The sequence below is a fragment of the Rhincodon typus genome, chromosome 21 (assembly GCF_021869965.1).
Source record: "Rhincodon typus isolate 14 chromosome 21, sRhiTyp1.1, whole genome shotgun sequence".
Taxonomy (NCBI): Eukaryota; Metazoa; Chordata; class Chondrichthyes; order Orectolobiformes; family Rhincodontidae; genus Rhincodon; species Rhincodon typus.
In genome coordinates, this window is record NC_063352.1 from 5,782,655 (window position 1) to 5,805,294 (window position 22,640).

The following is a 22,640-nucleotide window of genomic DNA, read 5'->3' on the forward strand; positions in this document are numbered from 1 at the left end:
TCTCCTGTGATGCTGCTTGGCCTGCTGTGTTCATCCAGCCCTGCACCTTGTTGTCTAACATCCTTGCAAATCTTTTTTGAGCCCTTTCAAGTTTCACAACGTCCTTCCCATGGCACAGAGACCAGAATTGCACGCAGTATTCCAAAAGTGGCCTAACCAATGTCCTGTAAAGCAGCAACATGACCTCCCAACTCCTATACTCGATGCACTGACCAATGAAGACAAGCATACTAAATGCCTTCTTCACTATCCTATCTACCTGCGACTCCACTTTCAAGGAACTATGAACCTGCACTCCAAGGTCTCTTTGTTCAGCAACACTCCCCAGGACCTTGCCATTAAGTGTATAAGTCCTGCCCTGATTTGCCTTTCCAAAATACAGCACCTCACATTTATCTACATTAATCTCTATCTGCTACTCCTTGGCCTACTAACCCATCTAATCAAGATCCTATTGATCTCTGAGGTAACCTTCTTTACTATCCACTCCACCTCCACCTCCACCTCCACCTCCACCTCCATCTCCAATTTTTGTCTCTGCAAACTTAATAACCATGCCTACTATATTCATATCCAAATCATTTTATATAAATGATGAAAAGCAGTGGTCCTAGCTCCGATCCTTGTGGCACACCGCTGGTCACAGGCCTCCAGTCTGAAAAGCAACCCTCTACCACCACTCTCGGTCTTCTACCTTCAAGCCAGTTCTGTATCCACATAGCTAGTTCTCCCTCTATTCCGTGTGACCTAACCTTGCTAACCAGTCTATCATGAGGACCCTTTTCGAATGCTTTACTGAAGTCCATATGGATCATGTCCACTGCTCTGCCCTTGTCAATCCTCTTTGTTACTTCTTCAAAAAACTCAGTCAAGTTAGTGAGACACAGTTTCCCATGCACAAAGCCACGTTGACTATCCCTCATTAGTCCTTACCTTTCCAAATACATATAAATCCTATCCCTCAGGATTCCCTCCAACAACTTGCCCACCACCGATGTCAGGCACACCAGTCTATGCTAAAAACAATTGCAATCCTCCGATGCCATTCAAAACTGCAATTACTTAAACCTTCCAGCTTATACCATACTTAATGGTGACTTTAGCCACTAGACTGTTGAGAGGTCTTGAGTATTGCCTTTAAAATTATACATACGTGAGTATGTTTGTATACAAATAGGATGACCATGTTATACTATTCACTTGTAATTGTATTGCTTTTTTACAAGTAAATTCTATTCTTTTCCCCTGTATAATAGAGATATATGTTTGATAGTGGGCAGAGACTTTGGCAATGTGAGCTACTAATAAACTTGGGAAGACTGTTTCTCATTTCCAGATTCCAATAAAAATCTACCTAATTGTAACCATCAATTACAGTTTTTGCTATTTCCACAAACTATAAACTAATATTTTAAATGATTTTCAAAGGGAACTAGCAGAACTACGTTTAAATCTTACTGTGACATCAACAGAATTCTGTAACACACAAATGTCCACTAATATTAAAATTTGTTTTTTTCTAATTGCTTAGTTTTCTTCAGTGATGTCTGGTGTCTAGTTTTTTTACATTATTTTAGTGTCTCTCTATTATATGGCGAGATTTAATAATCTGTAAAATGTACACATTCCCCTTTACTGTGTTTAATGTTTATTGCTCTTTTTATGAGGGTAATTTTGCCCTAATGAAGATTAAGGCCTTTTAAAGAAAGGTTTAACTTTCTATGTTCTACTCCTTTTTAATGAGACATTAAGCATTATCTCCATCTGGGCCATAAGTATTTTAGCTATGCTCTCTTTAGAAGGTTTGTTTTTGGAATTTCCATTTTAATTAAATTATTGCTCCTTTTGAGATGTATGGAAAACACAGCAGCAATCTGCCTTCTCAGGTTATGTGAGGAACTCATAAAGCCTCATTCATATCTATTTATATTTCTTTAATGCTATAGAAGTCCAACATATCGCCCATTCCACAGTTCATGCACAGTTGGCAGTAGCAATAAAGTAAACCTTCAATTAACATTTGAGTATACCATTTCCTGACAGGAGTTCTTTAAGGACTTGAAAGAATATTTCTTTTGCAATAACCATTTTATAAATTGAGATATTTTGTTAATTGAAAATAATGTACAAAGTAGTGAATAAGGAACTAGAGTAGGCTATTCAGCCTTTCGAGTCTGCTGCACCAGTCAATAGGATCATGGCTGATCTGGTTTTAACCTCAACTCTACGTTCCTACATATCCTCGATAACCTGTCATCCCCTAGGTAATCAAGAATCTATCATCCACTGCCTTGCAAACAATTAAAAATTCTGTATCCGTTGCCTTTGAAGAAGGGAATTCCAAAGGTGCTCAACCCTCAGAAGAATATTTTCTCATCTCTGTTTCAAATGGGTGACCCTTTATTTTTAAACAGTGACCCCCTAGTTCTACATTCTCCAACAAGAGGAAACATCTCTTCAACATCCATCTGGTTAAGTGCCTTCAGGATCTTGAACATTTCAATTAAGTCACCTCTGACTCTCCTAAACTCCAGAGGAAACAGCACCGGCTTGTCTAGTCTTTTCTCAGAAGACAATCTGCTCTTTCTGGCTATTAGTTGAGTAAACTTTCTCTGAACTGCCCAACGCATTAATATCTTTCAGTAGCTGCAGTAGCCAACACTGTACACAGTACTCCAGATGTGGTCTTACCAATGCTATGTATAACTGTCACATAACCTTCGTACTCTTGCATTAAATTCCCATCACAATAAAACATTCTATTGGCTATCCTGATTACTTGGTGTACCTGCATACTAACCTTCTGCAATTTGTAGACTTGCCATCCAGACCCCTCTGCATATCAGAGCTCTGCAACCTCTCACCAATTAGCAACAATTGCTACTGCCACTGAATGGTCTTTTTGCTCCATTATGTGGATTAAAGGGTTCATCACAATCACATTCTGTGTGAATTTGACATTGTAGGTATATATTAGATTATATTAACATGATTATTAGCCTGTCTGTTCAAGAGAAGTTGAAAACAATAGCTGCTACAGATGATATAGAAACTTTACTGAGCAGAACATTAGTGGCTTCAATACAAAAGCTTTATGACAATATGAACATCATCCTTGTCCCTAGGCAAGGACAGAAGGACATAACTCTACAGGGTAATGGTCAGAAAGATCCAGCTTGATGAGGCATATTTCAAGAAAGAATTACTGTTCTTGTTAAATGACCTGTGAACTGATTGTGAATATCTTGCACGCCTTATTGGGTCATGACTGCTCAAGAACAATGTTGTCTGGAAATATTTTGAAGAGAAAAAGCTCGGAGGCTGGAAAGTTGAGCTGTATCCTGCAGATCCATTTTTTTAGTTGCAACGAAACAGCTTGTTCGCTTGTGCTTTTGATGTGTGTAATTTAGTACTCCAGGGTTGCTTTGAGGGATTTTAACTTGTCACTGAAATACATAGAAGTTAACTGTATCGTAATTGGTATGAAATTCCCTTTGAAGTTAGAAGGAGAAACAGACTAAATTTAAAAGTAGCAGTGTAGGTTGGTTGGCTAAGTAAAGGACTGTAGTAATTGTACAACATTTGTTTTTGTTTCATTTGCAGAAAAGAGTGTGCCAAAAATTATTAAATAAATGTAATTAAAAGCTAACAAAAGTGACTGTGAGGGGTTCTGCTGAATCCATACACCTCTTTTCTATATCCCAAATGATTCAAGGAGTGGGAACAGATCCTTTCTGTGCTCACCAATACCATGTATGCAGCACCATTCCACCAGCCCTGGCTCTTCTGATGCCAACAGTTAGAAATTATGCCGGTTCTGCCAGCAAATGGTTCATTTGGAAGTTTAAGTATTTTTGTGCCTGGATCAGATCCTGGTGGGAATGGGGCCAAAATAGTTCAAAAGGTATTTTGCTAAAGGCGATTGATTGCAGATTGAGTGATTTGCTGTTAAGAAAATAGAAACTTCAAATTGAAAGTTTAAAAAAAAAACTAGATTGGAATCCACCTCCACGTACAAGACCTAGACAATGCTCCTGGGTAGTATTTGCTGTCAGAGATTGATGTTGGAAATTGTCTAGGCACCCACCTAAGTGAGCCCAATTTTGGGATTTAGGGCAACAACAGGGAAAAGACTGCTGGTTGCACTTCTGGTGGCTGAGTGGTGCCCCAAGAATTTAGTTTTGAATTGTTTTGATTTTAATGTTGCCATGCTTGCAACAAACCAGCCATTTCTCTAATTTTTCAGTTAAAATAGAAGTATGCAGCACAATTAACATTGTGTTTTCACTCTTGTAGCTGTAGGGCTAGTCTGGAAAATTGGGGCAATTCCGTTGCAGTTCATGTTGCTGTTTTGTCAATTAGATACTGTGAAATTCCTTGCTCATTTTTTTTTTTATTTCTCAAATTCTCCCTGTTCTGGTTTTCTTCCCTCTGCAGTTGAAGGTGGCATTTACCTGGGTTTTCTTCTATATATGAAAGTGGCCAAAATGACCCTTTTCACACCCAAGTCCAGACATGTGTTGTGAAACAGTTTACTATGGAGCAAATCACAACCAATTAGAGCTATTTTTTTTTCCTTCTTTTCCAACACACAGACGCTGAGGCCACACTTAGTATCTCAGCTGCTGCTGTGGTTAAGAAGGTAACTCCGTAAATATCAGAGATAACAAGATGTAGAGCTGGATGAACACAGCAGGCCAAGCAGGAAAGCTGACATTTCGGGTCTGGACCCTTCTTCGGAAAAAGACCCTTCTTTTCTGAAGAAGGGTCCAGACCTGAAACGTCCGCTTTCCTGCTCCTCTGATGCTGCTTGGCCTGCTGTGTTCATCCAGCTCTACACCTTGTTATCCCAGATTCTCCAGCAACCACAGTTCCTACTATCTCAGTAAATATCAGGTTTGGATTTTGGTCCTTGGTGCTGAAGGGCTAGTACAATATCTACTTATTGAGTGATTGGAGATCTTGTAGTCTCAAACTCTGCAGAGTTATTCCTGTAAAATAACTGCATGCAGCCTATGAAAGCACCCAATGACCTATTATTGACGTCAAATAAGTAGACTGTTTTCCAAGTTTGGTAGGCAACGTGGCAGGATTCCAAGAGCTGGAATGAGAAGGTTTTCCTAACTGTTTCCTCCCTGACTAAAAGGAGTGATACAAGTTGGAAATGCTTCCATTGTCCACTTTGTATAGTGCATTAAGGTACTGGCCGGTTTTACACTTCTAAAACAGCAATTAAATGAAGGAAGAGTTTGAATAACTTCTTAAGTCCTTATTTCTTTTTATTTTGCTTTTTGCACAGAGTTTTAAAAACAGTTAGTGATATTGGACAGTGAAATACTTTTCGCTTGAATCACTGATGGCAACATTCATTGATCATAGCCTTGACTATGTTGTTCTAGCCAACATCAAGCGATTCCTGTTGTATTAGTGTCATTTTATCATTCACTGTGTGCTCAACTCTTGACCTCTTGGACAAAAATAATTGAATTTGACACTCTGGATACTGTTGTATTATGAAGTCACAGTCGTTACTTCAAGTGCTAAACTGTAACTTATTTATTCCTCAAGCAGTTTCAAAGCTATTGGGAGAGATACTTCCTCGGTATCTCTGTTTTCCTCGAACCCTAGAGAGTTTATGTTCACATTTCAGCTGTAGCTTGCTTAGTAACACGTGCTTCTTAAATAGAAGATCAAGGACTTGAGTCATCTGAGTCATTGAGGCACTTAAATACTAAATCTAGATTGGCACACTTAATGCCACATTGAGAGAGGGAGAGCTTGAATCTGTTGGGAGTACAAGTTTTGGTTGAAGTTTTAAACCAGAACTATGTGTGTCCTCTTGAGTGTACATGAAGGAGCACATCTTCAGAATAGTAAGGAAGTTTTTCCAATATCCTGACAAAAGTTCATCCTCAACTAACTCAACCGAAACAGGTTGTCTGGTCATTCCGACATTGCTATTTGGGAAACCTTGCTTGCATAATTGTCTGCCGTGCTTCCCACATTACAACAGTGGCTGCATGTCATGACTATTTTGTTGGCATTAAGACAATTTAGGGTGTCCTGAGGTCATGAAGGATGTTATAAGGGCACATGCAATTTTTTTTTAAGGTTTGTAAATGATAAGGTGTGACATTGTGCAAACTCTAAATTAATCTTTTGATCTCTGCGCGTGTGTAGGATAGACCCAGTGTAATTATGTGTGAAGCTGTCATTGAGGTCATATAGCACTGCATCAGTGATTTTACAGTTCTTGTTTGGGAATTTAATCAAGCTCTTGGAGTCCTTAAATCAGCACACAAATACAAATCAAAATATCAGCGCGGCACCACACGTGTATGTGTACATCCCCACAAAGCACGCATGCTACCCCGCACAACCTTACAATAGCCTTGTGTGTGCAACCCCACATGTGGACATACCTCCACAGACACTGCCACAGATCCGCATGTGCACAACACCACCGCATGTTTCCCCAAAACTTCCCACTCGTGCACATTGCATTCCCAGCACACACCCATGCTCTCACATCCCACAGCACCTTAGTGTGCCCTTTTCAAAATTTAATTCCACACTATTGTCCTGTTGTTGTGACACTGGTTTCTATCTCTGAACCACTTCACAACCAAAATATGCTGCCTAGCAACCAATAATAAAACCTTGTTCACTGACAGATCTGTTTTCTTTAATGCTGCTTGAAAATAATGAATGCATTACAGAATCGAAATATAGATTTGGATGAGAACATTTGCTGCTACAGTGCCCACCAAGTATTGTTAACTACTCACCTGAAGAGCTGCGTGGTTCAGTATTGTAGGATAGATGTTTACATTAGGAACATGGTGCAATATGGTATTACATGCATTCACTAGCCGTTCTTCAGAGAGTAAAATCTAATAGGATCCTTCCTACATTGCTATCTGTCTGAGGCTTTGAAAAGTGCCATTGGCACTCCTGAGCTCCTCTCATCCAGAACCCCAGGTTAAGGTTCTGGCGATGGGTTTGAATGCATGTGAAGTTTGAATTCAATAAAAATCCAGCCAAATGATGATCATGTAAACATTTTCAATTGTTGTAAAAAAAAACACACAAAAAAAAAAAATTTTGTTCATATGTCTTTTAGGGAAGGAAATCTGCTGTTCTTACCTGGTCTGCGTGTGACTCCAAATCAATAGAAGTGTGGTTGACATTTAACTGATGAATGAACGATACATGCTGGCCTGGCCAGCAACACCCACATTCTGTGAATAAAAAAAATACAAAGGGAATTGGTTTCCTTTGTGGTCTGTGTAGTAACCATAGGATTCCTGAACATTAATTCGAAACTTGGTCCTGTGGAAACCTGGAGACGGTTGAGACCTTCCAAGGGCCAGCAATGATCACCCAATTGTACAGATGGGCAGTAATGATATAGAGAAAATTTGTGCATCAACTAGTGGCGTGATCTGCTACCCTGTGTAGATGCTATCTCCATGCTTCTCTCCGTTAATAAGTAGACAAGCATGTATTTAGAGTTCAGTGATTGATTAATTGACCTTTTAGACTAGAAGGATCAGTAAGACTGAGTAGTATTAACTCTATTCACAAAGCAATGAGTCTTGGTTTCTGTCTCTCTGATTTGGCTTTGATCTAAATTGACACACTCATGCTATCTGAGTTCTGCACTTCACTGGGCACCTTTTTTCACTCTGCTCTATTCTCCTTTTGCTCCTGCTTTTCTAGTACTCCCACTGTCCCATTACTCACTTTAGTGTTTTCACTATGCTGTACGTTCTGTGGGCTCCTCTACTACATACTCCTGCCAAGGATAGACAATCTTTGTAATGAAACAAGTATACCCACCACATTATCCCTAGGTAAATACTTGTTTTCTTAAAGGCATTATTAAAATACTGTTTATGTGCAGCACTTTTAACTTATAAATATTATGCAATATTATAATTTGCCTGCAGATACCTGATTAAGAATCCATTTGAGAAGAGGTTCACCAAAAAAACTGCTTTGGGACTATTGTTTTATTACATCTAATGGAGCTCCGGTACGAGTTATTTCTCTGGGTTTTGGACCAGCATGGCAAGAAGTCTATATCAGATTTAAGTACATGGGTGGAATGGTGGCTCAGTGGTTAGCACTGCTGCCTCACAGCTCCAGGACCCAGGATCGATTTCAGCCTCGGGCAGCTGTTTGTGTGGAGTTTACGCATTCTCCCCTGGTCTGTGGGTTTCTTCCGGGTGTTGCAGTTTCCTCCCACAGTCCAGAGATGTGCAGGCTGGGTAGATTGGCCGTGCTAGATTGCCTATAATACCCAGGGATGTAAGGGCTAAGTGGATTAGCCATGGGAAATGCAGGGTTACAGGGATAGAGTGGGTCTGGGTGGGATATCCTTTGGAGGGTCATTGTGGACTTGATGGGCCGAATGGCCTGCTTCCATATTGTAGGGATTCTGTGATGAATACTTTACATAAATGTCACATGTTTTTATCAGGCAGTCTCTGCTTTTACATCGCACTGATTTATAATGAGTGAATCACATTGGTGTGAAGATGCTGGCTATACGCAATGTGTATATATATGTAATAGCATAAGTCAGTTGATCTATGAGCCTTGTGTAAATTTCACTCTTGAGCAAATCAAATTATTGAGCATGAACTAAATCTGGCAGTTGTTTCAGCTTATTATAGAGCACATCTTCATTTTTACTGTCATATTTTGGACAAGGTGGTAATCTATGCTTTTCTGGAATACTACCATCCTGATGTTTTATGTGTTTTACCTGGAGTAAGGTTTTTGCTTCTCTGAAAGTTATACTGCCAGAAATTGTCCTAAGTGGAGTATGAAACTTGTACATATGTATTCTTGTTGCTAATTTATTGTTAGTGTATTTATGCAGATACCTGGTTCTTCTTTGTTCAGATTGATTGCGCACTGTATATGGTGAACCAGCTAGGCTGATGCACTGATTATCCTGCACATAATCTCCCAAACGTTTTTTTCATTAAAAGCAAATGTTAGGTTTTTTTGTCAAAACAAGTAAGTAATCTGTCTCTCGGGATTGATTTTATCCATATCTGTCTATTTATGTTGACTGGGTGAATTTACAACCATTAAAGTACTTTTGAACTGTACTTACTCGTAAAATAGGATCACATGGCATCCTAGGTCCTATAGTAACCATGTGAAAAATGAACAACAGCTGATTTCCAGAGTGTTGTTTGAATAATAAACAGACACCAGGGAGAGTTCTCTGCTCTTCTTTTAAAAAGTGCCACAAAATGTTTTAAGTCTAAGAAAGCAGGTTTGAATTCCTATCTGAAGGACAGTAATTCTTGACAGTACAACGATTTTTTTAGTACTGCACCTAAGCGTCAGCCTTGATTTGGTTTTTGAGCTTTGGAGTTTGGAATTAACATCTGAGTGCTACCACAGCCAGAATTGACGGACAAAGTAGCCACCACATTGTTGTGGAGCAACTGCACAAAGCTTTCCTTGCCAAAATCATAGAATCCCGACAATGTGGAAGGCAGGCCATTCAGCCCATCGAGCTCACACAGACCCTCCAAAGAGCGTCCCACCCACATACCCTGTCCTCGGAACCCTACATTTCCCATAGTTAAGCCACGTAGCCTGCACATCCTTGGACACTGGGAAATTTAGCATGGCCAATCCATCTAACCTGCACATCTTTGGGAGGAATCTGGAGCACCTGCAGATACGGAGAGAATGTACAAACTTCACACAGTCAGTTACCCGAGGGTGGAATCGAACCCAGGGCCCTGGCGTTGTGAGGCAGCAGTGCTAACCACTGAGCCATCATGCCTTCCAAAATGATGATGACATATTCAGTTTAAAAAAGTCTTAATATAAAATTATTATAAATTGTAGAGGACGTTTATATACTTAGAAAGTAATGTTAACTATTCGCCTGTTTTTATCTGATGCTTTCTGCTTTTATTGTGTGCTGTTCATAGTGAGTAAATCAGATTGCTCAGAGCCCTAAAAGATTCTACCCAATGTGGACTATGACCAGTTATGTGGCAGAATTGGATGAGGAATTGGGCAAGCTCCATCTTGATTTTGGGAGCAACTTGGTGCATTTTTTGCTCTTGACCATGTGGGAAGTTGCCAATTAAGGGGGCATATTGCTTGTTAAATGCCTTGATGGTGCAACTGAGTTAGCGTGCAGTCTCCAAACAAGTTGGAAAAACTCAACATGGAAACAAGAGCGTGCACCTAGTGGATTCAGCTCTCTGCTTACTGTGACCAAATTACAACCCAGAGCATGATCCACAGGCACCAGCCACACCCACTTTTTCTCCACAAATATTGTCATACAGCATCCAGCAATCTCTCACGAAGCACTGGCAACGTGCTGTACAAGCACAGATTTGCATTACAGGGCATGCTGGCAACTGGCATTGAAAGGCTGCACCAGGCACACTTTGTTCACAGACCCTGGCTCATGGTTTTGACCAGGCTACATCTCAGCTGCTCACACACTGTCCTGGTGCTCGCTCACTTTGTGTAATGATAGTAATGATAGCTTTGGAAAACGGAAGAACTTCTAGTTATAAAATGCAGGAACAAAACCACAGTTGCTGGAAAAGCTCAGCAGGTCTGGCAGCATCTGTGAAGGAGAAAACAGGGTTAACGTTTCGGATCCGGTGACCCTTCCTCAGAACGGGACCTGAAACATTAACTCTGTTTTTTCTTTCACAGATGCTACCAGACCTGCTGAGCTTTTCCAGCAACTTCTGTTTTTGTTCCTAATTTACAGCATCCTCAGTTCTTTTGTTTTTTAAATATAAAATGATTTATTTCTTGCTACATTGGCATTGAGCCTTTGTTTTTGTATTCATCACCGTATGAGACAGCACATTTTGTGACATTGTGATTTCTGCATATTGATCGAGCTGGATCAATCCGAATGTGAGCTGCTGGTTATTTAGCCAGTTTCCAAATTTTCCCAATTCATTCATTGATCATATTTTGTGTGTCCTGCGGATTTGATGGGTGTTGCATAAATGCAAGTTCTTTCAACCTTCCTTTCTTCCCATATATGTACTAACTACATATCCAGTGCTAATATGTTGTTGAATTATTTTGGAATCTAGTTTGGGCCGTAAAGGATAAAAACTGAATCTTGTGCCAATAGCACAGATTGTTCTTTTGTGAGAAAATAATCATTAGATGGAAAGGTATAGACTTTTAAAAGAAAAATCAACTTTAGTTTAAGTGTATATTATTAATAAAAGTATATTAAGATTAAATTGAAAAGAGACCAAGTCCATGGATTTATCTATATGGTAAATACGTGTTTCGACACAACATAAAAGTTTTAAACTTTGTCCAGCTGATTTGTTTCTTTTAAAATTGACAATATTTAGTCTGAGAAATAACACACCAATTTCTCTCACCCTTTCAGCGTTATCTGTGCACAAGTCAATATGGAACAACAGGCAGCTCCTACCATCTTATTGAATGTGATGGATCATATACAAGTTTCTGAATTGGAAGATTCAGTGTTACAGAGCCTAATAACCCCAAGCCCTCGAAGTGAAATGGTTGCCCACGAATTCCAAGAACTGACACTACAGCCAAATCCACACCTACCACCTTTGAATGAGAGGAAGAATGGTGAGTGTTGTATTAGAGCTATCTAACTGCAGTTGCCTTTGTTTGGAAGAGGGAAGATAGTGCTTCATTAAGATTGTCAGGTAAAGTTAATAGCTGGTGAAAGATTTGAAACTTTTATAAGACTGTGACTGTGTTATTACAATGGTCAGCATAGCAGATAGACTCCTATCTGTTGTGCCATTGATGTCATATAGTTAATAACTGAATCGAAATTTTAACCAAAGTTGCTTTAGTTCCTCTGAACCCCACCTCTCTGTATCGTCACCAGTCACTTTGCATTTAAGTTTTTAGTACAAACAAAGATCATATTGGACATGGTAAAGATAAAACGTTTCACTAGTTAATATCCTTCCAGTATGGTTTTTCTGTTGAACTCTGTCCAGTTCGAGATGTATTGATAATTTTGCAGAAGAGGTATTTGAATTATTCCTAGTATTCGCATATTTGTGATTTGGAGAATATTTAACACTTTCATGTTTTGAATTTTGTTTAGGTCAGTTTAATTTGGAGAGGTTGTAACTAATACAGTATTTTAAAAAACATCTTGTTCATTTATATTAAGTTTTGTCAATTCTGAAGACATCTGGGAATAATAACTTGATTACTGTTGGTGATTATTTCTGCTGCCAAGTTAATAATTCAATTGTAAAGTGTGGTGCCTTGAGCAAATCAGTGCAAAGATTGCGTGACTTCATTAAAATAATGTATAAAATTACAGTACTATGATTCCAAGTTAAAAGAAGATGCAGACCTTGATGAACCTTACATTTGCAATGATACATGTCATTGAGTGTAAAGTGCAAAATTGGTCAAATTGTATTGGCCAGAAGCCATAGCCCCTCGAAATAAGCAATGTTTCTTTAATGTGGGTTCATATACCCCTCCAGTGTTCTCTCACAAATCAAAGTATATTTTCACCTAAGTACTCAGATGTTACATTTATGCAGAGTTTGAGTTTTCCTATAAGGAATTGTTGTTTTTATGTAGGACTCCCACTCCATCTGATCATAGCCTTCTGAATTTCTGGCCATTGTGCTGCAAATTTGAACATTAGGTATTTAACATTAATGTTTTAAGTCAATGATTTTGTGATTATTAAAGAAGCCTGACTGATGGACCTTTTCATTCTAAATCTAATCTATAGAAGGCTGTAGTATCATGTCACTGCAAAGTGATAGAAATGCAGCTGCCAGGAACAAAGATGGCAGCTACATTTCTATCAATGCCCATATCATTACATTGCAGGTTGGTGCTGTTTGGGAATGAAACCTAGGCAGTCATCCAGGCTAGAGTGAACCCCAGGCCTGCGGATAGCAAGAGGGATAGGAACAGCAATGCAGCTGCAGCTTCAGGATTGCAACCAGTCAACCAGTGACTGCATTTTGAGAGAAATAGCACATAGTTTTGACTGTCTCAAAGCTGCCTTGCTCCTTTCTTATCATCAGGCCAGCAATGCTTTGTAGCTCAGTGCATATAATTTGCTTGCCTTCTCTCAGAGAACTTTGAAACACCAAATCTTCTGACTGCGGTAGGCCCAAAGTGTGCATTCGGTGGGTCGTCAGCTGTGGTAGCGACAGTGTCCAGAGCAGGGTCCCTTGGTGGCTGCAGCAGTGACAGTGTTTGGAGTGGAGACTCTTGGTTGTGGTATGCCTGAAGTGTGGACTCCTGGCAGGGTTGTCATCGCTGTTCCTGGAACGGGGACTCCTCGAGACCTGGGACACCTTGCAGAAGCCCTGGAGCTGTTTTTGAAGACTCCTTGTACAGGAGATGAATTCCATGTAATTCCTTCATATTCTTTTTATAACTGAAAGTGGTACCAGATTGTGGCAATAAAACACTTTTTTTGCGATCTTTCTAGATACATGTGACATCATCAATTCCTAGCAGCTACCAGTGCATTTTGTATTACTTTTTCTCGAAGTATTGGACAGAGGGGGGTCTTAAGATTGAATGTATTTGCTAAAATTGAACCTAGAACATGAGATAATGTAGTTGTAAAGTCTGTCTGTAGTACAATATAGACTAGGGGCAGAATTGGCCTCTCTTAACACTCACATGGTTTTCTTTTCAATTGAGATCAAAAAGTCTGGCGTGTATGTAGAAAATTGATAATATGCTATGACCCAGTTAATGCCTTCAGGTAAGGTGAATTTCAGTCTCGTGGGTTTGTTAAAGAAAAGTTTGCATTTTTGTTGAGAGTATTCTGATAACTCATTATTGTCAATTTGCAGCAGTACACGTGTAGAACAGCAGAAATTTTATGCAGCAACTAGTGGGTATTCAACATTCCAAATATTATATACCAGATGAAGTGAAGCGATGGGTTTAGCCTTTGTTGGAGCACTTTGGTCAATAGGTAAAAAGTGGTGGGAGTGTACATTGAAATATATCGGAGTCCTGAAGAAGGGGGCCAACCCAAAACATCGACTTTCCTGCTCCTCGGATTCTGCCTGACTTGTGCTTTTCCAGCTCCACATATTTTGACTTTAGCTTCCAGCGTCTGCAGTCCTTTCTGTCTCCACCTTGTCACTCTGGTTAGGAAATGAGCGAGCTTTAAATAGGCAAGGATTAGCTCATGAATATCGTACTCTCCTGCACTACTGTGCAAGTTGAAAGGATCAACAGGAATTGCATTGCAAAGGTAATGATATACCTCACTTACATCCTAGAAACAGTAACATAATTGCTATTTAAATTTGGAATATTCTTCGAAAATCAAATAGATGTTTCCATATTAATATGATGCAATATTTATTTGCATGATTTTTTAAAGTGGTTAAGATTGAGTCTTTGCTTTCCATTAAATGCAATTCAATTGATAGAATTAAGTTATCATCTCAAGTTCATATGCTTGAAAGAAAATTTATCAGTGAACATTTGTACTGCAACAGGCTCCATTTTTTTTTCCACTGAGAAATGTTGAATTTGGACAGTGTAGTTGGCTGTTTACTGTCTGAGGAGCTGATGATTTGATTCTTTCATGATGTAGAAATTTACTATTTAAGCTAGATGTATCATTTAATTCATTATACTGCTTAGAGTTTGTTTATGTAAGCTGAAGATTGTTCTTGTGCACAACAGTTTTTAGAGAGCATTGAGATGACTGCATTACATGAAGAATAACCAGATTTCCTACATTCATAATACAAACCTATTTTTTTCCAATGGAAGCAATCTTTTTGGTATAACACATTGCCCTGTGAAATAGTTTCCATGAATAAGTCATTATTACGTGCCAAGGATAAGTGTACCATTCCATTGCACCTTCACTGTTACCCTCAGTAATGTAAATACTCTGTTTTATTGTAATGATTTAGGACATTACTCATTAAATTGACTTGGATTTTGGATCCCCAGCCAGTTAGAACAGATTAAAATTAGATTTAGGAAGTTTTTGTTGTTTATATAATCGATATATATACACTCCAGGACTATGTTTGGTTAGAAGTTGAATATCTAAGGTCATTTTCCTCTGCTTGGTGAGTCCAAAACTAGAGGGCATAGGTTTAATGTGAGACGGGAAAGATTTGAAAAAAATACCTGAGGGATAACATGCTCATGCAGAGGGTGATGCGTCTATACAATGAGCTACCAGAGAACGTGCTGGAAGTGGGTACAGTTACAGCATTTTAAGAGGCATCTGGATGAGTATATGAATAGGAGGAGTTTAAGAGGCATATGGGCCAAATCCTGACAAATAGGACTAGGTCAGATTGGGACGTCTGGCCACCACAGATGAGTTGGACTGAAGGGTCTGTTATGACTCTCTAAGTTGAGGTTTGGCTTACCATGTTGACTTGTCATTTGTGGTGTACTATTGCACAAAGTCATAGCTGTCCCACAATTTGTCCTATAAGTACATACAATCGAAAGGAAATATGTAATTTGTGCAGTTAAGCACCTGTGGTCAGCAGATGAGCCAAAATCAAACTAAAATAAAAAGCTTGCACAAACATAATGAGAACTGAAAATTGCCTAGTCTGGGAGAACTATAAAATGCAACAAAATATTCAGTGAAGTAAATAAAAGATGTAAATGAAAATATGAAAAGAATTCAATGTGATATCAAAGCTAAAAATAAATTTTTTTTTATAAATGTGTTAGAGGAAGAATTATATCTTGGATATCTGTGTAGCTTCCTTTCACTCACGTGAATCTCTAGAGACCATCCAAGAATGTTGTCCACCCATCGATATCCCTTTGTAATTTTATACTATCGTCTACACAGTCTTCAGTGTCACTTATCTTACTGCCATCAGCAAATTTGGATATATGGCTTTCTGTGCTACTATCCAAATCGTTAATAAATAGCATGAATAACCGAGGCCCTAACACAGATCCTTGTAAGACACCAGTGGTCACGTCCTACTAATTTGAGTATCTACCCGTTGTCCCTACTTTCTGCCACTGCCATTCAACAAGTTTCCCAGCCACATCAGTAACTTGCCTTCATATCCATAGGTTTGTACCTTTTTAGTTAACAGTCTCTTATGTGAGACTTTATCAAATGCCTTCTGGAAGTCCATATAATCAATATCCATAGACATTCTGCTGTCACCTTAGTGACCTTTTTTCAAAACGAAATTCAATGGAGTTTGTCAGATATCTGCCATGAATCCATGCTGATTCTCCTTGATTAATTGAAAGTTTTCAAGGTGCTCTTTGATTACAAGCTCTGACAATATCCCCACCACAGATGTTCGGCCAACTGATCTGTGATTCCCTGGTTTTACACTCACTGTTAAAAAGCAGAGTGACTTATTCATATTTTAGTCTGTGCATGGTTCTGCCATCAACACAGTTTGTGACCTGTCACCTGTGGGCAAATTGAGTAGTATTCAAAAAAGATTGGTCTTTATCTGTATATATTTTCATCTGGACATCTAAATACTATCGTTTTTTCCAAAAAAGTTAACATAACCCCTTCATGCAATTTAAGAATCAACTATTAGTTGAGGCTTCGCAGTGGGGTTAAAATTGTTTCAGAGATAGTAGGAACTGCAGATGCTGGAGAATCTGAGATAACAAGGTGTAGCGCTGGATGAACACAGCAGGCCGAGCAAGAAAGCTGACGTTTCGGGCCTAGCAAATATCTTAACTCATGCTATTTGTACCAAAACTCTTAATTTTTAAGAGTTTGTCTACTGATTTATGAAACAGTTGGGTTAGCATGTCTGCTATAGGCATGTTATACCTACAGCACGTTCTCTCCTTCCTCCTCCACCACCCCCACCCCCCCCCCCCCCCCCCCGCCCCACTATCTCTCTCTGTCACTCTCTCTCTTTACCACCTGCCTAAACTATTTTGTCCATTATATATACTCAATATATTGAGAAGCTCATATAATGTAATGAGATTTTGGACATGTCGGCTCACCCTACTTGTATTCGCTACTTCAGTTCCCATTAAATAGTATTCCCTGATGAGCAGACAAATTTGCACACAGGTCTCTACCAGTGTAAATCCAATGATATGATGTACACAAAATAATTTTCTCCCCTGGTTGTTTCAGAAGTCTTTTAGCTTGAGATTGGTAGCTGGCATTAACAACTTATTCAGAATAATTGGGAGATGATGATGCCTGAAGGGTATGGATATGCTGTGCTATTGTATTTCTGCACGGTTGTAGCTAATTGTTGTTTGTGCAGGAGAAGTCTTGTATAGCAAGATTCAGGCCAGCTAAATTTTGTTCATTATGTGTGGCAGCCATTTAGTTTGGTTTCAGTGAATTTCAGTGCAGGCCTATCGTTGCTGCAGTTTACCATTCTAAGTTATAAGTCACTTATTCAAATGATCTGTTGATTTAATTGTAACAATACCTTCCTACTTTCCTGCATGATGATGTTTAATTCAAATTACTATATCATTGATTTTATTTTTTAAACACAAAAACAGCTGTGATTATCAGGAGTAGACTGCAGTTGTAAGAAAGATTTTGGCATTTTGCTGATGTTGACAATTCTACGGGATTACCTCATCCGTGGGAAAAAACATATTGCAAATTGAGTTCTAAAAATTAATTGCAATTCCCTTAAAAATGAGTAATGCATTAGATTAACTGCAAAATCTTTTTCCCACAGTTTTCAAGTCTGTTACAATGTGACATGTACTAAATTGGTGATATATTATTGAAAAGAGATAGTTTGAGTGGGCAAAAATTTGGCAGATTACAATGTCAAACAATCCGCTCTAGTAGAGATAATAGAAAAGCCAAATGTTATTTAATTAGAAAGATCCTTCTGAATGTTGCTGTATAGAGGGATCCAGATGTCCCCGTATATAAAACCAAAAATGTTAGTGTGCTGGTACAAAAGTAATTAGGAGAGCAGACTGAATTTTGGCCTTTTTGCAAGGGGAATAGAGTGTAAAAGACATCTTGCCACTGACAGAGCATTACTGAGACCACACATGCAGTCAGTTCAAGTCTCCTTATTTTAAAAAAGGATATACTTGCATTAAGGACAGTTCAGAGAAAGTTCACTGGACTGATTCCCGGGATGAAATGGTTATCTTAAGAAGGAATGGTAAGCAGGTTTGATTTCTACTTTAGAACAATGAGACGTGATAGCAGTGAAACCTAAAAGATTTTGAGGAGGCTCGAGAAGGTAGATGTGAAAAGGTTACCCATTGTGAGACAATCTAGAACTAGAGTACATATTTTCACATTATGGGGAGCCTCTTCTAACGTGCAGATCAGGAGGAATTTCTTCTGAGTTTGAATCTTTGGGATTCTCTATGCCTGAGTGTTCTGGAGGCTAGTCATCCAAAATAGTCATTGCTAAGTTGTACACGTTTTTGAACTACAGTCAAGAAAGTGAAGTTGAGGTAAGGCTCAGGTCAATCACAATCTTGCTGAGTGGCCTATTTCTTCGGTTCTTAGAATGTTGTTTAATTGTTCCAATTAACTAAGTTCTGTTGAAAAGTAACAAAATAATCTTAATCCCATTATTTCACAACTATAGGATAGTTTCTGTCCTATTAAGCATGAAGTTAATTTGTAAGACACTTCAAAACCTACTCTGCAAGGCTAGCTGTCACTGAAGTCGGTGCAAAACTTAATGATTTTAAAGAACAGGCTGCTCATTGATATTCATTGGCTCCGTATTTTACAGGTTTGAGAACTGTTGAGAATGATTTCTGCATATTGGAATATTTTACTTTAGACATTTCAGTCTGTTTATTTGTGGTGAAGGCAGAGACTGGAAATAGATTGACCAAATCCCCACGAGAAACTGTCAGAAAGGATGAAGGGCACAGTTGAGAATTCGATTGTAATGGAGACCAAATAAGTTATATTGGCAGTAACTCCTTTTATCACATTGTTCATTGCAATGGCATTGACTAACCTTTGATTATTTTCCCATGGAACTGGATGTCAAATACTGTTTTTGAGAAAGGGTCACTCGACCCGAAACGTTAACTCTGATTTCTCTCCACAGATGCTGCCAGACACACTGAGCGCTTCCAGCAATTTCTGTTTTTTGTTTCTGATTTACAGCATCTACAGTTCTTTCAGTTTTTACAAATGTTACTTAGCAAAAACTGATTTACCACACCTTGGATAATAAACTTCTTCAGTGATTGTGACTCCTATTTCAAATGTTTGAATTTTATCCAGTGGCCAGATTTGCTAAGTTTTGACAGAGCCAATGGTGCTTTGGTGTATTTCAAAATCAAAACGGTTTGTATATTTATTTTGTAACCAGCCCAGGTTTTGCATAATGTGGCTTTTATAGACAGGGGAAACACCATTCTGGCAAATAGAAATCTAATTTAATGAACTCAGTAGTTATTCTGAATTCGAACATTTGGGGCAAAGCTCTACTGTACCCCTCATTGGACACATCTTGTCTCTACAAAATATGTAACCCAGCAGGATTGGTTTGCTTTAGCTCACTCCTTAGAGCAAGATTATTTCGGCACCAGAGATTTATCTAGTGCATTTAATGTTAGGGGGTTTCCAAAATCACAAATGTGCCAGGCATCAGTATTTGTGGGGGTGAAAAAAGAGAGAATCCTGCAGATTGGAAGATTGCAAATGTCACTATTTAGGAATGAAACACAGGATGGGGGGTGGGAGAAAAAACAGGGAACTTAGACTTGTCAGCCTTGCATCAATAGTAAGTTTCTATCATAAAGGAATGTTAGGTGGACACTTGAATAAATGTTATCAGTTTGTGCATAGTCAACATGGATTTATGAATGGAAAATCATGTTTGAAAAATTGTTGGAGTTTTTTTTGAGGATGAGGCTTTGTTTTGCTGACATTGAAAGAGATATTGTCTTTGCACCATACCGCTAAGCACTCAATCTCTTTCCTATATTCTGTCCTGTCGCTGTGTGAGATTCGCCCTACAGTGGCGGTGTTATCAGCAAACTTGTAAATGGAGTTGGGGCAGAATTTGGCCACACATTGTAAGTGTATAAAGAGTATAGTAGGGGCCTGAATACACAGCGTTACACGCACTGGTATTGTGAATTATGGTGGAGGAGGTAGTGTTGCCTATTCTTACTGATTTGCAGTCTATAGGTCAGGAAGCCAAGGATCCAGTTACAGAGGGGGGAGCTGAGTCATAGGTCTTGGAATTTGGAGATGTTTATTTGGAATTATGGTGTTCAAGGTGGAACTGAAGTCAATAAGTAGGAGCCTGACGTAGAAATCCTTGTTATCCAGATGTTCCAGGGATGGGTGTAGGGCCACGGAGATGGTGTCTGCTGTGGACCCGTTATGTTGATGATAGCAAATTGCAAAGGATGAAGGCACTTTGGTAGATTGGAATTGATGAGAGTCATGATTAACCTTTCAAAGCACTTCATAATTATGGAGGTCAGAGCCACCAGGCAGTAGCCATTGAGGCATGCTGAGTGATTTTTCTTTGGCACCAGGATGATGGTGATCCACTTGAAGCAGGTAAGGACTTCAGATCGTAGTAAGGAGAGGTTAAAAATGTCTGCAAAGACTCCCCAGCTGGCCTGCACAGGATCCGAGTGCTTGGCCAGGGACTGCATCCGTGCCGGACGTTTTCCATGGGTTCGCACTCGAGAAGGCCAATCTAACATCTGCGCAGTGACTGTGGGTACAGGTACATTTGAGGCTTATAGTGTAGGTGACATTGTTTCACTGACCTTCTGTTCAAAGCGAGTATAGAATGCATTGAGCTCGTTGGGTACAGATGAACTGTTGCCCACAATTCTGTTTGCCTTCATTTTGTAGTTCATTATGTCGTGTAAGCCTTGCCACAGATTGTGTGTTCGTGTATTTGATCTAGGTCAGGATAAGAGCAAGCTATTAGGAAGGTTAATGGAACATTAGCTTTTATTGCTGAGGATATGAGTGTAGGCGTTGTGAAGTTTGCTTCAATTTTATAGAAATTTGGTTAGAATGCCCCTGTGAGCAGTTTTGGTCTCCTCACAGCAAAGATATTATTGCCATAGAGAGAGTGCCACGAAGGTTCACCAAAAAGGCAACGTTGTCCTATGAACAGAGTTTGGGCAAACTGGGCCTATATTCTTGTGAGTTTTGAAGACTGAGAGTTGATCTCATTTAATTCTGAGGAATAGATAGGGTATATACAGGTAAGATGATTCCTTTGATTGGGAGTCCAGACTCAGCGGGAACAATTTAAAAATAACAGGGATGCCATTTAGCACAGAGATAAGGAGAACTGTCTTTTACTCATAAAGGAGGGTGAATCTTTGGAATTCTTTGCCCTAGAGGGCTGTGCAAAGTTCAGTCTTTGAGTACATTAAGTTACAAGTTGATAACCCTTTATGCCCTTGGCAGTCACAATTTATGTGGAAAGTGTCAGTAAGAGGTATTGGAGTGTTTGACCAGCCACCTTTGTATAAGATAAGAGCCTATGGTGTTGGAAATATATATTAGCATAGATAATGAATTAGCCAGCTAATAGTTGACAGAGTTGGGATGGTAACCTGTCACTAGTGGACTGCCACAGGGATTAGTTCTTGGGCCACAATTATTTTCACTATAAAGTAATGGTTTGGTTGAGTCAAGTGAATGTACTATAGCCAAGTTTGCCAATGACAGTAGGCAAAAAGGCAAGTGGTAAGGATGACTGAGTCTGCACAGGATGTAGACAGGATAAGCAAATGGATGTAAACTTGGCAGATGGAATATAATGTGGGAAAATTTGAGGTTATGCACTTTTTCAGGAAGAATAGAGAAGCTGAATATTCTTTAAGTGGAGAGAGAGAGACTGCAGAAAGCTATAGCACAGAGATTTGGGAACGTGAATCACGAAAAGCTGGCATACAAATTCAGCAGGCATTAGGGAAAGCAACTGGAGTGTTGGCCTTTATTTCAAAAGGAATGGAGTCTAAAATTAGGGAGGTCTTGATAAAACTATACAAGCCACTAGTCAATCTACAGCTGGAACACAGCAAATAGTTTGGGACCCTTCTATAACAAAATATGTACTGGCATTGGAAACAGTCCAGAGAAGGTTCACGAGGCTGGTCCCAGATATAGTGGACTGTCTTATGATGAGAGGTTGAGTAGATTGGGCCTGTGCTCATTGTAGTTTAGAAGATTGAAAGACAACCTTATTGAAACATTTTAGATTCTTAGGGACTTGATAAGGTAGATGTGGAAAAGTTGATTACACTTGTGCGAGAGTCTAGGGCTAGAAAGCATAATGTCAGAGTAAGGGGTCTCACATTTAAGACAGAAATGAGGTGGACTTTATTCTCTGAGGAGTAAATCTGTGAAATTCTTTACCACAGAAGACTTTGTGAGGGGTACATCATGCCTCTCAAACCTTATTGAATTCTTTGAAGAGGTGACCAAACACATGGATGAAGGTAGAGCAGTGGATGTGGTATACATGGATTTAAGTAAGGCGTTTGATAAGGTTCCCCATGGTAGACTTGTGCAGAAGGTAAGGAGGCATGGGATAGGGGGAAATGTGGCAGATTGGATTCAGAATTGGCTGACCCTTGAAGACAAAGGGTGGTAGTGGTCGGAAAATATTCAACATGGTGCTCAG

At 39.2% G+C, this 22,640-nt stretch overlaps 1 protein-coding gene across 4 annotated transcripts in view; it reads left to right on the forward strand.

The window, feature by feature from the left end:
* The window catches only part of mrtfba (myocardin related transcription factor Ba), a 242,285-nt gene that overhangs the window by 99,757 nt on the left and 119,888 nt on the right, over nt 1-22,640 (forward strand). For 3 of the 4 annotated variants that reach the window (XM_048609802.1, XM_048609801.1, XM_048609803.1), the window contains 2 exons: nt 7,953-8,038; nt 11,423-11,634. In XM_048609802.1, coding sequence (XP_048465759.1) covers nt 8,028-8,038; nt 11,423-11,634 — 223 coding nt within the window. In that variant the 5' untranslated portion in view covers nt 7,953-8,027. The remainder of the gene's footprint in view (nt 1-7,952; nt 8,039-11,422; nt 11,635-22,640) is intronic. The other variant, XM_048609804.1, reaches the window with a different exon arrangement.